Source organism: Tyto alba, unplaced genomic scaffold, assembly GCF_018691265.1.
Source record: "Tyto alba isolate M040663 unplaced genomic scaffold, T.alba_DEE_v4.0 Super-Scaffold_1000006, whole genome shotgun sequence".
Lineage (NCBI taxonomy): Eukaryota > Metazoa > Chordata > Aves > Strigiformes > Tytonidae > Tyto > Tyto alba.
The window spans coordinates 11,011,629-11,031,247 of NW_024881272.1; the positions used below are offsets into that span (position 1 = coordinate 11,011,629).

The following is a 19,619-nucleotide window of genomic DNA, read 5'->3' on the forward strand; positions in this document are numbered from 1 at the left end:
TAAACTCAAACACAGAAAGCTGATCAGTTAGCATCTCAGGTTATTCTATAAACTGTCTTCCAATTCTGGAAGAGTAGGATTAAAGTTATTAACATCTCTGATCTTCTGAACTCCATTTACAGTTCTGTTAGATTGCCTGTATTAGGCTGTTGATTTCCGGGCTGCAGAAGAGATCTGCCTTCATTCCACTAGGTCCTCTCTAATTTTTCCCCATCATGCTGATAAGCACATGCTCCAAACTGCAATGCATAGCTGAAGTAAAACTAAAGTTTTGGACATTGGTTTATCTCTCTTCGGAATTAGAGACCTCTCCTTTCTAATTTTGGGGAATAAATTATAGCCATTATTTACTAGATGGTAATGAAATGCTTTGAATAAGAAAATTTGAAATTTGTGTTCAAACAAACAATTCAGTGTGTCAAAACAAAGTATTTCATGTTGAACTGACATTTTAAATTAAAACAAATCTGGTCTGGAATGTTCATCTTTTTAATGCTTTCGTTTTCATAACTTGAGAATTAGTTACAAGAATATTTTCCTAAGGAAATTTCCTGTTTTGACTAAACAATTTTTTAAACTAAAAGATAAATTAAAAATACAGAATAAGAAGCAGCATTTTTTTGCTGCATTTTCTGATTCTTAAAACACATATGATTTTAGGGATGCCATAAAACATTTAATAGTTCTTAAAAATTGTTTACTATTTTACACTTTATCATTGTTTACTATTTTATCCTTTTTCTTTTAGATGCTGCTATTGACAGCATAACAAGTGTAAAAGATGAGAACATGTCAGAAGTTACACTGAAAAATCTCAGAGAAAACAGAGACTATGTTATTCTGGAGACTAACATGAACTTAAGTGCAAATTCCAATACAGTAAAACTTCAGAGATGCAAAAAATACACACTTAAAGTTAGCAATTGCGCAGATACTTACCTTATTATTCCACCTGGTAGGTATAAAAGGGTTTTAGTAGTTTATTCTTTTTTTTTTTTTTTCCCTTCTTTTTAACAAACAGTAATTCAGCTTTCCTGGATTTCTTAGCCTATTCATGTGTCTTTTCAGACAATCAGACAGAATATTTTCATACTTCATGCTTGGTTTACAAGATATTCTGCATTTTAAAGTTGTACCTTAGAACCTCACAGTATTTTCTTAAAGTAGGATGTAAAAAAATGTAATTTTCTCATTGTAAAGGGAAAAAAGGGGACATTAGCCATATACAGCATGGTTAGTAATAGCAAGACCACCTAGAACTTGAAAGCTACTATTTATGATGGATGTTTTGTTCACTGAAGAGATTGTTCAATTAAAAGTTTCATTTAATATTTGAATACCAGCAATGTCTTTATCTCATGTAGGCTTTTCAATTTTTAGTTTCCATTTCTTGTTAAATTCTTTGTGTAGTATTCTGTGCCAATTGTATCTTCGTATTGCAGAACATGTCAACAAATATAAAGGAACAAATTGCTATTTAAAGAATAAATATATCCAATGTCACAGTGACATATAATATCAATCCTTTTCAGAGAGCAGTGAGAATCCTTTCAAAGTTGGGGAAAAAACCAACACATCTGCAAAAATATGTTGGGAAAAATCACTTCGTTGTGCTAATATAACTATTAACTGCAAAGGTAAGACACTTCTAAAATATTTTAAAAGTTGGTTCTTAAATTCTTGTATTTATTTTTAAAAGCAATGTTGATGTTATCTTTCGATGAGAGACTGGCAGATTAAAATTAGTTGTGCCAGTTTGAAGCAAGAGCTCTTCAGAATTTCTAGGACCACCATGCTGTGGACTGCCATGCCCACACACTGCAAATCTGGGGAGAGTTCAAACCCATAGAGCTCATTTCCTGAGTTTACCAGCTTCACAAACTGCAAACTTCTGGAGATTTTGAGGTCCTGCTTGATGGTCTGAAGGGGAGATGAGAGTTTGGAAATCCTGCAATCTGTGGGTCTGCTGTGAGCTGATCCTTTGCAGACTACCTGGCCAGCTGGCTCTGCAGACTCCTGGATGGTGAGAGTCCAGGCTCTCTGCTCTTGGAGCCGGCCAGCCTGGGGAGACACTAGCTCAAAGGCAGCTAGTGTGGTAAGGAAGATATGGATGCTGGATGTCCTCATTGTCCCAGAAATGTGATGAATGTCCAGGGCTGGAGATTTCATGTTTCAGGGAGATGAAGAGCTAAGAAGCCACTGCAGGGTTCTTCCAGAGTCCCATGAAATGCTTTGATTTCTGTGGAAAAACTGTTCGGTTAGAAAGTGAAATCATATGAGCTTTCCTGATGAAAAGTAAAGATCTATGCAAAATAAGTTTGTATATAAGAACCTAAACCCTAGTCATTGGATTACGTTTTACACTTTTCTCTTTGGAATATTATGATAGTTTATTACAAATTGTACTGAATAAATGTGGTAGACAAAATCCCAGTTAAGATGGTACCGTGTACTTTTAGAGTTGTCAAAAATATTGAAAAAACTTTTTGTGTGTCTACAGTTTTATCACGAACCTTTACAAATTTAACCTCTGATTGTCAAGAGCTGAACAATTTAGCAGCTGACCATAACTACAACTGCACTGTTACTGCACATGTTCATGAAAAGGAGGTTGTCAGCCAAAACTTCACCATAATAACAGATTATGGTGGTAAGTGTAATGCTTATTTTTGCTTTATGTTCCACACATTTCTGGAAACCCCTACTATGAATCACACTATCTGTGTTTCCTGGGGTTGAAGATATATTTTGAGCAGAATGCTCAGCCACTCAGGTTCTCCTCCAGCTCCTCCTGCCCACTCTCCTGCCCTTGTGGTTGTTCTTTGACTGGAGTCACAGTCTTCCTTTCCCTCTCCAGTCCCAGTCTTTGTCTTTCCATTTGATGCCTTCCTCTCCTTCTCTCTGAGATTGTGATTATTATTTTTTTTTTTTTTTGGAGGGTGAGAACGTGGCCAAATGTAAGGAAGTTTGAATGAAGACACACTCACACACAAAAAAGTGCAGGCCTAGTCAAAAACAAATGCTAAATTCTTGATTTGAAGAAAGTTGTGACAGAATAATTGTAAATAATGTCTCCAGATAAAAGTGATGTGTTTTTCCAAAGCATTGTCCTTGGATATATCTTATGGGTTTTTTCTGAATTAAAAAGGAAATAAACCTAATACAAGTAACCTGCAAAATAAAATTAAGGGCAAACATTTAAAGTTTGTTAAAATTATAAGGAAATCAGAACAATATATAATATTTGTGGATGTTGGACAATTTTAGTAATATGTGATATTGCTGTATTCACCTGGTCCCGAATTAATTAAATTTATGAAATTACTTTAATATGTAATACTTTATTTTATATAACAGCTTTTACAGATACTCAGTTTATGCTTATGTATAATTTCTTTGAATGAAATAGGCTGCAAAAAACATTACTTGTTGTCGGTATCTTGCTTTAGTATCCAATGAAATTTAATTTAATCAAAGTAGGTAAAAAAGGAATATTTTACATTTTGATTCTAACATTTCCTTCCCTCACTGTTATTTTTCTTTTACAACAGTTCCAGAATCACCAGAAAATTTTACAGTAGTTTGTGATGCCAGAAATATATCAGTTAGCTGGAATAAACCTAGTGACCGTTCAAAGAATCCTGTACATGGCTATATTGTGAAATGCAATGACAAACGTAAGTATATGCCCCCTCAGTATTGAATAATTCATTGCATGTTTTAGTATTTACAGAGCACCAAGCATGATGCATTGTCAAACCATATTGGAATCTTGGAATCTCCTCAAACGTGCAGTTTTTTTTTTTTTTTTTGTTACAGACATTTAAGTTTCTTTCCTTTGAGGTTGTTCCAGTTGAACCATGTGGTTATTCAGTTTACCCTTTCAAGACATAACTCTGTCACCCATCAGTTCTCATGCTTCTTGTATTAAGAATAATTTATGACAAGATCATCAGTTGCCTGATTAGTTTGTAACATGGTGCCCTCTGTCTCAGAAAATGCTGCTATATCTGGTTAATATATTCTCTGAGAAGACAGGGACCTGCCTTCTGAGCAACAACAGTGTATGTAAAAGGGGTCCTAAGTATGGCAGTTAGCATATGCATGTTTAGACAGGTAAATCCAGGTGGTTGTCTTCTACTAAACAGTCACTCTTTTCAGATATGCTCTTTTAGGTGACCTTATATTTAGATGGATAAGTCTGTATCTGTTATACTGGGATCATGTTTTCCAGGTGTGAGCTTTTCTTCAAAACAAGGGCTGGAAAATGATGTTTTGAAAATTAAGAGCCTGATACATGATTCCAGGAAATATATGTCAAGTTTAAGCTAGTCCTGGGTTAACACATTCTTTCTGTTCACATACTGCATGTTTGGTAAACTCGGACTACCATAGGAACCAAAGGTTGTCATGCTCCTGTGCAACTCAGATACAAATAAACTCTCCCATTCTCCACGTCCCAAATTGAACCACTGCCCAAAAGGATGGCAGCTCTGTGCACCTGTTCCTATTGTTGGTCCGGTTTGGCTAGTGTAGGAGACCAAGGTAGTATGCAGGGGTGCAGGGACGTCACATCTGAAGCAGCCAGAAGGAAACATGGAAAGAACATTGCTCCCCAGTTCCCCAAGGCACCAAAGCCCCAGCTGCAGTGTGGTAATAGCTTTGCTCACAGTGCTTCTCGTGCAATTCCTTTCTGTCATGCTTGCCACTACTGAAAGCACAGGACATCTCTCGCATCATACCAGAACAGACTTGTCCAGTGTGCAGACTGACTTCTGACATCTGTCTATACGCCCCTTCCCAAGCTGAACACAGAAGAAACTATCAGCCCCTCGTTATCAATGTGCTTTATGTTAGTTTTTAGTTACACCCATTTAAATGACATGCTGAGAAAGTAAAATACAAAACAGAACAAACCCTCAACTTTCTGCCTTTTTGATTGGGGAATATATTTCTTCCTCTTCTGAGCCTTCACATAGCATTAGTAAGCAAGACAAACCAAACAATTACAAGGTAATTAAAATAGAAGCGGTTTCAGGTAGCTCTGATGTAAGAGTTCCTGTGCTGGTAGCATAAATTTCAGTAATTTATTTAATTAATTTCATTTTTCATTTTTTTATAAAGCGGCAGAACTTGTCAATGATACTATCTTTCATTGCCATGAATTACAACCTTTTACCGAAGGTACTGTATATGTGACTCCATATACGAAGAGCAAATATAGTGGTGTAGAATATATGGGAAAGACTGCAAGATGTCCGTTTAAAACAAAATCAGCAGGTAAGTCTCTTCTTTGCTAACTGTTATGAACAAGGTTGATACTAACATGAGGAATATGTACTTCCTTAGTGTACTTCATTATATTTTATATGTTATTACTATTAGCCAAAAAACTGATTAACATTAGAAGAATTTTATTGACATTCATATATATAAGAATATACTTATATTATGTATATATTCAGTGTATTAGAACATTGAATCTGACTCTGTGGAATATACAGAGCTTTTATATCCAGTTTTACAGACAATCAGTGAAAACATTGGAATCTCCCTATTACTTTGGGTCATTGAGCTAACAAATTTTGGTTTATAGTTGGGGGAATGAACACAGGAATAAAAATTCTCACTTAAAAACCCAATGGGAAAAAAAAAAAAAAAAAGCTTGTAAATGAATTGATAATATATACTGTTTGATCTGAGACTTCAATGTAACAGAAAATCAAAAATGTCTTTATTTTTAGTTCTAATCTGAGCATGATCATGATTTCTCTCTCTGTAATAATCTAGTTTGAGTATATTATATTTTGGAGCCCCCACTTTCCAGGGATCCACTCATATTTTAATGACTGAGGTGAAGATTACAGTCCACAATATAAGTCTGAAGAGCAACCTCAGTTCCCTTATTTTTTGAGAAAATAACAGGTTTCTTGCCTTCATGAATTAATGGTATTTATTAAACCTTCTCCAACTGTTACAATGGTTGATAACATGACCAAGCAGAAAGTGGAAGAGAGTTATGGCTTCTTGAACAAGAGGTTATATCAGTAAAGCACAACTCCTTGGAAGTAGAAAACCCCTACGTTTTATAAAAAATTTTCATCTTCAATGTTACCTCTAGAAACATTCACTTTCTCCTTGTCACAGCTATTTCAGTAGTATGCTGGATAGGAATCTAACAAATCTGCCCTGTGGATAAAAATGAGCAGATACGTTGTAGCTGCACATTCAGCTAAGTAAAATATCCTGTTGCTCCCCACATGCGATATTTGATCTGCTCATATAGTCTCTCTTATCTTTAGCTCTTCATATGAAGATAAAAGCAACTGTCTTTTTTTTTTTTTTTTTTTTTTTTTAATTAGCTAGCTTGCAAATTGAAGTGATTTTAAAGAATATTTCCATGATGGTGTTCTACTGAAATGTGGCTAATGGAGCTGTCTTACGCAGAAGGTTATTTACTTTCTTAAAGGTTTCATAAGCTCTCAGTGACAGGTCCCTTGATCTGTGCCCCTGAAACCCATTTACTAGAATATACAAAATTAGAGTTAGAAAACACAGATAAGACTTAACAGATTCTTTATCATTAAAAAGTTAAAAGTTTTTGTGGTTTTAGGCCAGCTTTAAGACAGTGTGACACTTTAAGAAAAAGGATACTTTTACAAATATTAAAATATGCTAGTAACTCCTGGTAGGAGATTTTATTTGCAGAAGTATTGAAACATACTCTCCCAGAGAAAACTGTTTGTTCCCCTGACTTGTCTGTTGTCCCGTTTTCCTCAAACGAGAAAGTGATGTCAGATGCAAGAGAGATAGTTGCCATCATATTATCTTTGCAGCCTGACTGTCACTAGAGCTCTGATCTTTCCAGACTTTTCAGTCCCACATGACATCTTTTCCAGTTCGGATCAGCCTGTGGTTAACTCAAAATTGATTTTATTTATGTTAAACTGGGAATGAAATTTTAAAGAAGAAAATATATGAAATTATTAAGAGAGAAGATAAGACACAAACACATAGAGCTGTTGAAATGTTCGGTTTGAAATTATGAGAATAGAACCAGTAACACTTCTTCTGTGAACAGAACCAGAGCAAGTGATTGATGTTAATGCAACACTGACAGCTGATAATGCTGTCCAAATTAAGTGCAGAAGTCAACAAGTGTATGGAGAACAAAAATTATTTGAACTGACTTGGGAAAATGATGGAACAAACCACTCCAGTGAGAATTGTGACTTTAAAAAAGAAAATCTCTCATACTTGACAAACTATACATTTACGGTAAGTAGGCTTATTAAGTTAAACATATAAAATATTGCTGTATTTTCATTGTTTAAGCATATTATACTTGATTTTATGAAAAAAGGCAAATGTGGTGGCAGAGGAGTTAATCTATGGATCTGTAGGATACAGATGTAAAGAAGTAGCTATTACTTCAGAAATAAAATGCATATGTGCCTAGCCTATTGGTCAACCCCTTGCGTGCTATTTCACATAGGTTCTGCCAGCATGAAAAGTACAAGCTGAATAGATTTTTTGTGCTTGGGACGGAAAGAAATTTGGGCTTTCCATAAGTTTTAAAGTAGTTTCTTAAGTATAACTGGTATTTTAGTGTTTAAAACACATTTAATTTAATGAATGTGTGGCTGCCATTTCAATCAGAGGATAAATATGGGATTTGAGTCTTGAGGTAATTGCTTAGAAATAAATTGTTCAGAATTTTTCACTGTGAAGATTTTTGATGCCTCAGGGACTAGTTAGTGTGAAGCAATTCAGATCCTTTCGCATGTCCTTACATCAGCCTTTACAAGCCAGTCCTTGTTTCCATACAAAATATATCACCCTCTGTTTACAATCTGTATTTTTCTGAAGGCCTCCTGCTATTTTCTCTTCTTTCAGGCATTTCACTCTTTTTACATTTGATGCTTGAAAAACCAGTGGTCTTGTGTGATCCCCTTAAATGTGGCCAGTAGGAATATTTTTTTTTTTATCCTGATAGCTCCTCTCAGTAGAGTTTAAGTAAGAAAGTAACCAGTAGGAATGATGGAGTTTTATTCCTTTTAGGAACCCTTTTCACTCATTTTCCACAATCTCTTCCTCTTTTCTCTGTATCTTCTTGAGGAAATGCGGTATCAGAGAACTTGGGTAGTCTAGACTTGGTTCCAAGAGCTTTGTCAGTATCTTTTCTGACATTCTGCTCAGAAAGCTTTGTATTTGGAAAATAAAGACGAGATCCTGTAGGAGCAAAAGATGCTTGCATTGCCCCCATAGTACAAGGCCCCTGCACTCTTGTAAGCTTTTTGTACACCACTTGCAGTGAGCAGTTTACCTTACAGAAGAAATTGGCTTCTGCTTGGCTTTAAACCCTGGCTTCTGCTTTGAACTTATTTGGCTCAAACAGAGAAAGCCTTATGGTCTTAACTAGTAATGAAAGGATTCTGGGCCAAGTTATGGAAGGCTCAGGAAGAAAAAACAGATCACCTGTGAGAGTTAGTGGATGTCGTGATTCCCTTCTACCTGCACACTGAATTGTTCAGGGAATAAACAGGAGCCTACCCAGCATACTTTTTGGTTTAGTGATATTTTGACCCTGACTGCTGTACTAGGTTTCTGGCTTTCTCTATTTGAGAAGATTTTTGCTTGTTTTCTCTGCCACCTCTCCTACTCCTCTGGATGTTGCTACCTACCATGACTTTCTTCCCAGCTGCAGAATTCAGAAACCATCAACCCCTTGAACACATCGGCCTTTTGGAGGAGCGGATGTGAGTTGGGGCACCGTCCTCTGAGTCTTCAGGAGAGGTTTCTCTTAAGGGCCTGGGTAGGCTCAGTAAGAACTCAGCCTGCAGGCAGCAATGGTGCTGAAAGCCCTACTCCTCCTCTTTTGAATGATTTGCAGCAGGGGAATATTACTATTAAAATCACTGTTATTCAATCCTGTTAGTATTCTCCACTGTTAATATTAAATCTTTGTTTAATAGTAAGATTAATTTTTCTTCACAAGAAAAGTATGAAATGTTTGACATGCAAGCTTCAAGCTGCCTTGAAGCTCTGATAGGAATTTCTATTAAGAAAATTTAAAAGATTGAGTAAATGTGAAATATATTATGAAATATAAACACATCTAAACAAAGTTAGTATTTTAACACCAGTTCAAGTACCCAAAAGTTAATGTTGAAAGAAAGCATCTTATTTAAAAGTTTATTTGGGATTCTATAATTTAACCTTTTACGAATCACTTCCCATACAGGAACTTGTATTAAAAATATCCAATTCTGTTGACTATTTGTATATTTACTATTGAAACAAATAAAATAATTATGTTTCATTAGATATTGCATGGTTATTTTTCAGATGTGATAGATCTGATTTTGATTTGATAAGAGATAAATTTGATTTTTTCCTTGAGATGCATCTGATTTTGACTGTGTGGAATGTGTCTCCTATTTCACTAACTTTTTTTTCCAGTCATCTACATATTTTTGGATCTAGGTTTTGCTGTAACTTAAGTGGAATCCTGAGCTGCACAATAAATGGCTATATATACAGATCCTGCTGTCAGTGAGGTTAATTAATTGAAAATAGATGGATGTATTTTGAATATCCATTGTGCTTTTTTTTTTAATTTAAGCAGAAATTTTGACTTCTGATATCTTATCATCTCTATTATTTTCACCCACTGTATGCAGATCTTAGTGTTTAATGGAGAATATAGAGGGCAGCCAGTAAAGAAGAGTGTAAGAACCAGATGTAAGTAAATATATACATAATTTTTACTTTCAGACTTTAGCATAGTATAGAGTAATAGCGTAAATTGTGAATTCCGTTACAAATGCTCCTAATTAAAAGTCCAAACTGCCTGTTTTTATAGTTAATAGCTGACCTGCATTTGAAAAAATAGTAATGTAACAGATCATGTTGACAAGTCATTTACCATAATTCAGAATTATTACACAGCTGCGGTTTCTTCAGGAAACATTAAAATGCAACTAGAAATTCATTTCTCTAACTGAAGTTATTCACTTCAGGATTATTTTCCTCTGTTCAGATTCTGCATTTCAGGAGCTTAACATCTGTAACTTGTCAGGGATTCCCAGCTCCCAGATCAGGAGCAACTGAGGGCTCTGCTGCTCAGGTGTACAGGTCACACAGAGCAGGAGGCAAATGTGGTAATGCTGAACCAGTGAGTGAGTTGTAGCATTTTGACAGGTGGACATGGAGAGTCTAAGTGCAAGTTTTCTTAATGAAGAAATAAAATTCCTTCCTTTTCTGTGAGCTTAAATGTTTTTGACACTTTGGAATAACAAACTTAAACAAAACACATAAAAATAATGATTTAGTTATTTAAAAAAAAAAAAATATAAAATGAATGAGCCCTGGTTCTTGGAAGTGTACAGATAAAAAAAAAAAAAGCAAAAATTTTAACTTTTAAATGCCATTAATTATATATTCAAGAAATAATAAAAGTATTATTTTTCTGTTGCTAGATAATTCTAAAGCCCTGATTATATTCTTGGCATTCTTGATTGTTGTGACATCAATTGCTTTACTACTGGTTCTGTACAAAATCTATGATCTTCACAAAAAAAAGCTTGGGTAAGTTTCATGCATGTCTCCCTGTCTTATATAAATGTGGGGTGAGGGGGAGGTTTTCTGTTTTTCCACAAGATTTCCCAATGGGTAGTGCAAAGATGCTACAAATTTAATGTTTCATTAATATGGGGAAAAGACATCCTATTTAATCATTTCAAAAGAAACTCAATTTGCGGTGGTTTGTCTGGCAATGCAAATACAGTGAAGTAGACTTAAAATCTCTCTGCTATACCCTTTCTCAAGGCACAGAAGAACTAATCTGCTAGAACAAAATGTTTTGTCACTAGTTTTGTGAAAAAAATATTCACAAATATCTGGAAAGCCTTTCCTTCATGATTTAAGTTAAAAGCAATGAAAATAATACACACTTTTTTGGAACTCTATCAAATGCTTATTCACCCAAACCAATATCTTAGGGAGGCTTTGTTTATTATAGTCATCTCTAGGGGACCTGGCAGTTCTGTAGGACAGCGGATGGCAGTAGGAGAGTGGTTGTTGCCTTCCCTGATGCCTGTGCCAGAGCAACCGCTGCTGTTGCTGTGAAGGGAGGTGGTGCCATGTGTGAGGGGGCATTTGCTGCTGCTACAGATGGAGGAGTTAGGGCAATTTCTTCAGAAACCTCTCAGCCCTCTGGCAACAGCAGAACTTGGGGATCAGTCTCTTCCAGCGCCTTTCCCCCTCTGCCCTTCCCCTTAGGGAGACAGGGAGCTGCTCTTGCTCAGATGCAAACTTTTATGCTTAGGGAAGCAAAACTAATTTTTGCTTGTACAGCTTCAGAGAGTTTGGATTGTTCTTGGCTACTTAGCATTTAAACTTAATTTCATTATATTTTATGTATGTGTTAGTTTTTTTGTCACTTATTTATCAAGAGAAACAAAGATGGCATGAGCAGTGACTCCAGTGAAGAGTTTAAAGATGTGTTTGCTGCAAGTGATACGGACAAAATTATGCAAGCATATATTGCTTCTCTCCCTCAATAGTGTTCAGAGTGTGAGGACAAAGATCCCAACCACCTCTGTGTAGGGCCTGTAATTCCCAGCCGTAGCACTTTAGTTTCACAGAGAGATTGTATTGCGGTCTGTTAGTTATGAACACTCTTGCTGTTCACATATAAAACTGCTTTTATTTAACTCATTATCACATATATGTCTTACTAGTCAAAGCTTTTACAGATGTTTTTGCTTCTTACAGCAATTCTTCTGAAGGTGTGAACCTTGTTGCAGGTGAGCATCTTCATATATTTTGCAAGTGAAAATAAAATTAGTCACATGTCTTGCTGCCACCTTTGGATTGTTTATATTCTGGGTTGTATACATAGATTACAGATATCAACATGGTAACACCTCATTTGGAGAAAAAAAAAAAACCCTGCAGTAAATATATAGCAGAAGTATTTATACATAAATAAACTGAAAGTTTATCACTATTTGAAAAACCCTTATTTACTATTTAATTACAAACCAAATTTTGTTATCCCAGACAATGGTTGTGATATGTTTAACTCTCAGAAGAAGTCCAGAATCAAATACAGTTTCAATCAGAATTTCCCTTTCCTGTGCACATTTTTCAAAGCAAGAATTTAAACATAAGCCAGTCAGTTTTTACTGCAAAATTTTGGAGACTTTCAAATACCAAAGACTGAAACCGAACATTATGTGCAATATTTTGCACGAGGTTTCAAAGCCTATGAAGGACAAAATCAGTCAATAACAGAAAGCTTTAGTCAAAAAATAATTTATGACACAGAAGCCCACAGAAATTAAGTACATTAGATGGGAAGTAATACTGTGTTGATCTTCAAATCCATTTAGCTAAAGACTTAAAGAGGTTTGTCCTTTTGTTAATTTATCTGACAATATGAGAATCACATTTACTGAAAGGTAATTTGCATTTTCAAAGTCAGTAACTATAAATGTTCAATGTATTTGCACAGTTAAAGATGATGACAGGCAACTTATGAATATAGAGCCAATACCTTCGGAGCAATTGCTGGACACATACAAGAGGAAGATTGCTGATGAAGGAAGACTTTTTTTGGATGAATTTCAGGTTTGTCATTGGCTCAAAATATACTGCAGATTTGTAGCCAGGTTGTTGGAAGAATTCTGTTCAAGAGTATGTTTGAAGTATATGTATTTGCTATATATAAATAAAAAAAAAGAATCTAGAAAATTGAGCGAATTCTCATCTAAGGTCAAATAGGCTTCAGCTAATTTTGCTACCAAGCTCTCTTCATTATAGGGTGATGTTTTGTTTTGTTTTTTCCTGACGGTGTTTTTCAACCAAAGTATAAAAATACACAGTCCTAAATACTTCTCATTCTAAAGTACTTTTTAATGCATATTTTTAATACTCTCTCTTACTGCGTACCACGGTGATATAAATAATATATAATTGTGGAGATATGTATTATTTCTACTAAGGGAAAATAAATTTATTTATTTTAGATATGACATATATGAAGTAGTATCATGTGAAACAGAATGTTATCTTCCAGACTCAGTAGTACCAAATTTTTTCCATATGCATTTGACTGTAACTAGAAGCTATTTCAAATATATGCTAACATGTTTAAATATACATAATATACCTAATAAATGAAACATGGTATTTTACAGAGTATTCCTAGAGTTTTCACTAAATTTTCAATAAAGGAAGCCAAAAAAACACATAATCAGAGCAAAAACCGTTACATTGATATCCTTCCATGTGAGTATTTGCAACAATTTTTGCATGTTTTATAAATATTTGCTTTCTCAATGCCTTGACATAATACAATTATCTTGTTTTAAATTATTTAAACAGATGATCATAATCGTGTTGAGCTCTCAGAGATCCCAGGAGACCCAGGATCAGACTATATCAATGCAAGTTATATTGATGTGAGTGACTTCTACTAAAAAAAAGTCTTAGGCACTGTTGAAGAAATTCTGTAGTCTGTACATTTCATGCATCAAACACCTTTGAGGATTTCCATTTGGGTTCTTTCAGTCTTTGTAATGTATTCAGTATTATTGGACTGTTGCATACTGAATTTATTTTTAAAGTTGCAAATCTTTTAAGTTGTTCAAGCTTCCTTTGTAAAAGTTTTTAACATTTTACTCTTTATAGGGCTTCAAAGAACCAAGAAAATACATTGCTGCACAAGGTAATTTTTTAGCCTTAAAAGAATATGCTTGCTTTATGCACCCATTTTTTGTTAGAGAATAGTAAAAGTATTAGTAAATTTAAAGATAAATTTAAAATCTGATGTTTAGAACTGTATTATGAAAAAGTTGTCTGTAAGTTTTTGCTTGGGAATTTTGTGAAGATGAATAGATTGTACTTTCAAAGCAGATTTCTCATGATGCATACTTTTACACCAAAAGTTTTCAGATTTCACAGTTATGCACTAAAGATGTATATAAGTCTTTTAAAATGTTGGAGCTTAATGGCAGCAGTCATAATGAAGTCAAGTGTGTGGCTGTTATTTGCATGATCTCTGGTTAGCTTTTCAGACACCATGGCTAAGCATGTCAGGAGGGCAAATGTTTCTTCATGTAGCTGCACTCTGAAAAATGCCCTTAAAATTTCTCCTGCTAGGCCCCAAGGATGAAACCACGGATGATTTCTGGAGAATGATCTGGGAACAGAAAGCAACGGTTATTGTCATGGTGACTCGTTGTGAGGAAGGAAAGAGGGTGAGGAATATCCACACATCCATCCATTTTTCCATCCTTCTTTTGTCCAAAAACAGAATGTGTTGCTGTGCTGTGGTGAATTCCATTTTCTTCTTAGTACTTCATTATCATTCTTTGCTGTTCTCTAGTTGTGGCAGAACCTACATTGGAAAGCATGTCAAAACAGTGTTGCCTTATGGAATTACTAGTCTCTTCAGAAAATGTCACTTTAGTCAGAGCTGTTAGTAGCAGAGGGTGAGTTTCCAAATTGCAGCTAATAATTCCAGAAAAGGGCTCAAGGTAAAACTCTAGCTCCTCACATACCTGTCATAAAAGGTACGGTTTGTATCTTTCTCCCATCTATTACCTTCTGATGTCCTGGTGATGCACCCAGTAAATCCTAGACAGAATATTTTTTTTATCCATTGTCTTTGGCCTTCCATTAACTGGAAGGTTGTGTGCTTCTGGCTGAGTTTTGTTCTTTATTCCAGGTACAGCAGAAAGAAGGGGAACTGCTGTTTTAACTGCTTTCAAAGATGAAAAGATTGTCAGTGTGCAGATTTACAGCACCCCCAAGTTGATGTTATAGGCAGGCAGGAGCAACATCCCTCACTGAAGACTGAAAAAGAAGCCATGGAAGTAGCTTCAAACTTTTCTACAGTCTTCAGGCAACAGCAACAGCTGTTCACTTTTTCAACTAGTGTACAGGATTTTTTCACCAGGTTAAATTTCATGGGTATAAACTTCAGGTCAGACACCTGAACTGTTGTGTATTTGGAATTGTTTAGCACTGACATCCTAAACAGTGACAGCCTTTTCAGGAGAGGACAAGACTGGTGACAAGTGGGAAAAACTATACTGAGTTGCCATCTATTTTAGATCGGACTTTCTTCTAGCTCCCAGCCCTCTGCCACTTTGTTGTCATGCTCCTCACCTAACTTCATATCTTCATAGAACAAATGTGCCCAGTACTGGCCATCAATGGAGAATGGCTCTGCAACATATGGGGACATCATTGTGAAGATCAATGAAAGTAAAATGTGTCCAGACTATGTCATTCAGAAACTACACATCACAAAGGTAAGTTGATTCAAAAGTGTAAGACTGACTGGAATTGGAGTGTCTATTTGGAGTTTATAGGTATCACTGAGAGATCCTTTCAAGAGGAGAAGAGTCAGCTATCAATGGGAGATGCTCTTCTGGTTTTCCCTAAGGAACATATAGTTTAAGAGAAAACTTCTTACATGTAGGTGTCATTCCTTAAAACAAATACAAGTTAGAAATATATTTCCCAGCTTAAAAATATATTTTCCTTAGTACTCTGGAATCTACATTTAAGAGGAAACTGTTAATATGATGTTAAGTATGAAAAACTTCATACACTGTGGGTTTTTTAGATATTTAGCCTGTTAGTTAACACAGAAATTTTGCTGCTTTATGTGTATTTCAGTATAACCTTCTGCAAGTAAAATCAATGTGACGCATAGAGCACCATTTTCTACCCTTGTGATAATTGTACAGTGGGATGATTACAAATTCTGGTAGTCTCTAGTGCATTTATAAACATCATTGTTTTAAAACTACCATTTGGCTATGTGTAGAATCATTAAGGGTGGCTAATTTCTCTCTTTTATACATCTGAAATCACAATAGTTGCTCTGTGTGTAACTGAGAACAAAATTTGCTATCTAAGGCTAAATGCTCCTCTGAGGCCTTCTGCAAAAATAATTCAGTGAGGGTAAATGGAGTGTAAGTCAGCTAAAAGCGTTAAGACTCAGAGAGTAAATCTGCCGACAGATCTTCAGTGAAAGAGTCAAGCAACAGCATCCACCCATCTTGATCCATGATTACAGCTGGAAATTCCTATTCTGTTGTCTCACGTTACAGTAAAATTTACTCAGGAAGTGATCTTATTAAAAGGAAGTTGCAATTTAGTGTGAAAACAGTGAGAATATCAAGATGTTAAGAATTAAATATTAACAAAGACATCGCTCTGTAACTAGAACAATCTGACATGAGAAATGGAATTGATGCAGGTTGAGGACTGATACTTCAGAGCCGTTTGCTCTCTGTTTGGCTGACACCATATTGATATAGATAAAACTGATACTTTTTGTGGAATTTAAGAGTGGTCCCTGGTGAGAAAGTGGAGACTTCTGCAGTTCTGGTGGAATAGTGATGTGTAATTACTGAAACAATGGCAAATAATTGTATGAATAACTGTGCCACAACCAGTTAATTCAACTTTGAGTAAGAATTTGGGGGGTTAATTATTGGGGAAATGTCCATATAGCCATACCAAATCTTGGCCAGGAAAAGAATGCCGTTGAGATGCTTTTCTCGTTTTGTTTTATAATGATGGCTATCAAAATGTATATGCTCTCTTTTAATCTAGCAGCAACATATGAAAATAGGACTCAAGACTTGACATGTTTTAAGCATTAGTCAAGTGATTTAAGAGAGTCGGTCTCATTGAAAATCATAGGCTTTCTTGTATCTAATTATAAACAGAAGTCTGAATTACACTTTAAATTTCCTTTTTTTTTTTTTTTAAAAAAAAATCTGTTGTACCATTAGCAGACTGCTCCTAGGAGACATAAGAGAATTGCCATCCTGTACCCTCTGAAGTAAGCAGAGCTTTACACTGGCCAAGTTGTTTATGAATAGAGTGGGGAGACCTGTTATACTCTGGATCATAGGCTAACCTAAGAAAAAAAGTATTTTTAGCAACACTTTGAACCTCCTGCTTGTCCTGTGTTGGAGTTATTGTGTATTCCCAGTTCATAGATATTTTTAGTTTAAAATTGAAAATGAAAAATGTCGTGACCTGAAAGACAATTGGGATTACATTGTAGCACACTTTGAAATTTTTGTTTCAACATTTGATGACTTATTTTGATTCTGCTTTGCATATCTGCACTTGATTGTGACTTTCTGTGTGCATATATGTGTGTGTGTGTACATATATATAAAACCACACACTTTACTTTGTATAGGGACGAGAAAGGACAGCTGGAAGAGATGTCACTCATATTCAGTTCACAAGCTGGCCAGACCATGGAGTCCCTGAGGATCCACATCTCCTTCTCAAACTCAGACGCAGAGTTAATGCTCTTAGCAACTTTTTTAGTGGCCCAATAGTGGTTCATTGCAGGTAAATATATATTAATTTTTTTAAAAGTTGTTAATGTTAAATGAGCATGAAGTGAAACTATCCAGAAAAGGGAGCTGGCAAAGGTATTTGGCTGATCCCAAATTTTGTGACTTGATTACTTGAGAGTGAGGCAGACACAGATGCATAAAAAGGCCTGTTTTCTGAAGGATCTGAAAGATATTCAGGTTGATAAAATCTGAGGATACACAAACTTTTGGACTTTTGGAAAGCAGCCAGATAAATGTTGGTGCTATTCTGGCTATAAGCACCACATTTGGCAATATTCGCCTTACTTTCATTAAAAGATATTTAAAATACATTCTCATCATTGTTTGTGTTGCCAATTAATTTACAACAAGAACTGTTTTCAGTTGCTTCATATCCCATTGTTACACATTTTCACTCTTGCTCTCTCACAGACCGCTCCCTTCTCAGAGTGGAACTGGGAGATGTCACTCCCTCTTGATAACCAAATCCCTTTGTGCTTTGCAGTGCTGGTGTTGGGCGCACTGGAACATACATAGGAATTGATGCCATGCTGGAGGGGCTGGATGCAGAAGGCAGAGTGGATGTTTACGGCTATGTTGTGAAGCTGCGTCGGCAACGGTGCCTCATGGTTCAAGTAGAGGTATCTTGCTAAAACTCCTGTCACTTAGAACTCTGCTAGGGCTTCTTCAGTATTTCTCAGAAGTGTGCTGCTCAGTCTTGAGTACTACTACAGTTTAGTTGAAGTTGTTCGTAGAAAATACAGATCTGAAAAATATTGAGAAAGATAAAATCTTCCAGTGCAGTTTTTCAGCTTTAGAAACTTCAGCTTTTTAAATTAAGGCTTTAAAAAGTGAAGCCAAGAAGAACATTTTTGATTTGATAATCCAGCTTTTGGCCTACAATTCACAAATGCAAAACTGAGCTTGCATAGTCAACTTCCATTTTCAAATTCTAAAACCTGTCTGTCTAGATGGGATTTTCAGTTGAGTTGAGAGTACAGCAAAAGTTATGGACTGATGCAATGCAATCAATGTTTTTAAGTTATTTATGCATTTTGCTGATCTTTCAGATCTCAGTTGCATATTTCTTGAATGACATTACATTTATTTGAGGAACACTTTTCATCCAACATGCTAAATGTGCTCCAAAATGCCTAATGTGGAAGCCACTATAATTTTTAATACTTGTCTTTAATGCCTATTTAACATTAATGCTTAATATTATTAACAATATTAGCATAATGGGAGTAATAGTTTCTTATAATGGTTTTAAAAACTGATATGATTTTTTTTTCTTTTTAACTCTTCAATAACTTAATTTTTAAACCCTTCAAATGGGAAACACCAGTCACAGTACATTCTTATCCATCAAGCACTAGTGGAATACAATCAGTATGGAGAAACAGAGGTCAGTCTCTCAGAACTGCATTCCTATCTTAACAATCTGAAAAGAAGAGATCCTCCGAGTGATCCATCTCTGCTGGAGGCAGAGTTTCAGGTAAATAAGCATTGCATTCTAGTGTCCTTACCTCCCACTTACATTAGAATGTGCCTTGCTCAATAGTCATGAAATAGAGATACCATATATGATAGATCACTTCTGTGATATTTTATTTCTCTGGCACAAAACCAGTTTATTTACCGTCATGAAAAAAAAAAAAAAAAGCTGTAAATTAATGAAATTTTATTCCTGCTTTCAATGTTAATATTTTTAACAAAGATGGGGAGCATAGGGCAATTACTTGTGTCTACACACGTGATTTCCTGTGCCATTGTACATGACATAGCAGGCATTTTTAAGCTATAGTCCAGATGTAACCAAAGTTTAAAGAATTAAAGTAAGAAGTGAGGCACTGGGAGATGAAGACAGGGTGTGGGTGTCCAGAGGCACAATGATCCCAGAATCAAGCATAATGCGAAACATCCTCTTTCTTTAGAGATTACCTTCCTATAAGGGGTGGCGGACACAGAACACTGGGAATCGTGAAGAAAATAAAAGCAAAAATAGGAATGCCAACATAATTCCATGTAAGTATTTTCCATGAACCTTCCCTTATTTTATCTGTTATCTTCTGTAAGAAAACCTACTGAATTTTGAAAAAATGAGAACAGTAAGTTACCTTACTGTGATGTATTTGATTGAGTAATTTTCTCAACACTGTAAAATTAGAAACTTCTCATTTAAAAAAGAAGAGATGAATTTTTAAAAATGTGAGTTATTGGGAGTATTTA

General features: G+C 35.4%; 1 protein-coding gene across 11 annotated transcripts in view; it reads left to right on the forward strand.

Moving 5' to 3' along the window:
* The window catches only part of PTPRC (protein tyrosine phosphatase receptor type C), a 66,639-nt gene that overhangs the window by 40,442 nt on the left and 6,578 nt on the right, over positions 1–19,619 (forward strand). For all 11 annotated transcript variants that reach the window (XM_033000761.2, XM_033000763.2, XM_042784551.1 and 8 more), the window contains 19 exons: positions 749–955; positions 1,533–1,637; positions 2,501–2,650; positions 3,552–3,677; positions 5,125–5,280; positions 7,082–7,278; positions 9,684–9,744; positions 10,482–10,590; positions 11,779–11,810; positions 12,521–12,636; positions 13,206–13,296; positions 13,393–13,469; positions 13,699–13,735; positions 14,170–14,267; positions 15,201–15,326; positions 17,243–17,400; positions 17,893–18,028; positions 18,736–18,885; positions 19,325–19,415. In XM_033000761.2, the coding sequence (XP_032856652.1) occupies positions 749–955; positions 1,533–1,637; positions 2,501–2,650; positions 3,552–3,677; positions 5,125–5,280; positions 7,082–7,278; positions 9,684–9,744; positions 10,482–10,590; positions 11,779–11,810; positions 12,521–12,636; positions 13,206–13,296; positions 13,393–13,469; positions 13,699–13,735; positions 14,170–14,267; positions 15,201–15,326; positions 17,243–17,400; positions 17,893–18,028; positions 18,736–18,885; positions 19,325–19,415 (2,223 nt within the window). The remainder of the gene's footprint in view (positions 1–748; positions 956–1,532; positions 1,638–2,500; positions 2,651–3,551; positions 3,678–5,124; positions 5,281–7,081; positions 7,279–9,683; positions 9,745–10,481; positions 10,591–11,778; positions 11,811–12,520; positions 12,637–13,205; positions 13,297–13,392; positions 13,470–13,698; positions 13,736–14,169; positions 14,268–15,200; positions 15,327–17,242; positions 17,401–17,892; positions 18,029–18,735; positions 18,886–19,324; positions 19,416–19,619) is intronic.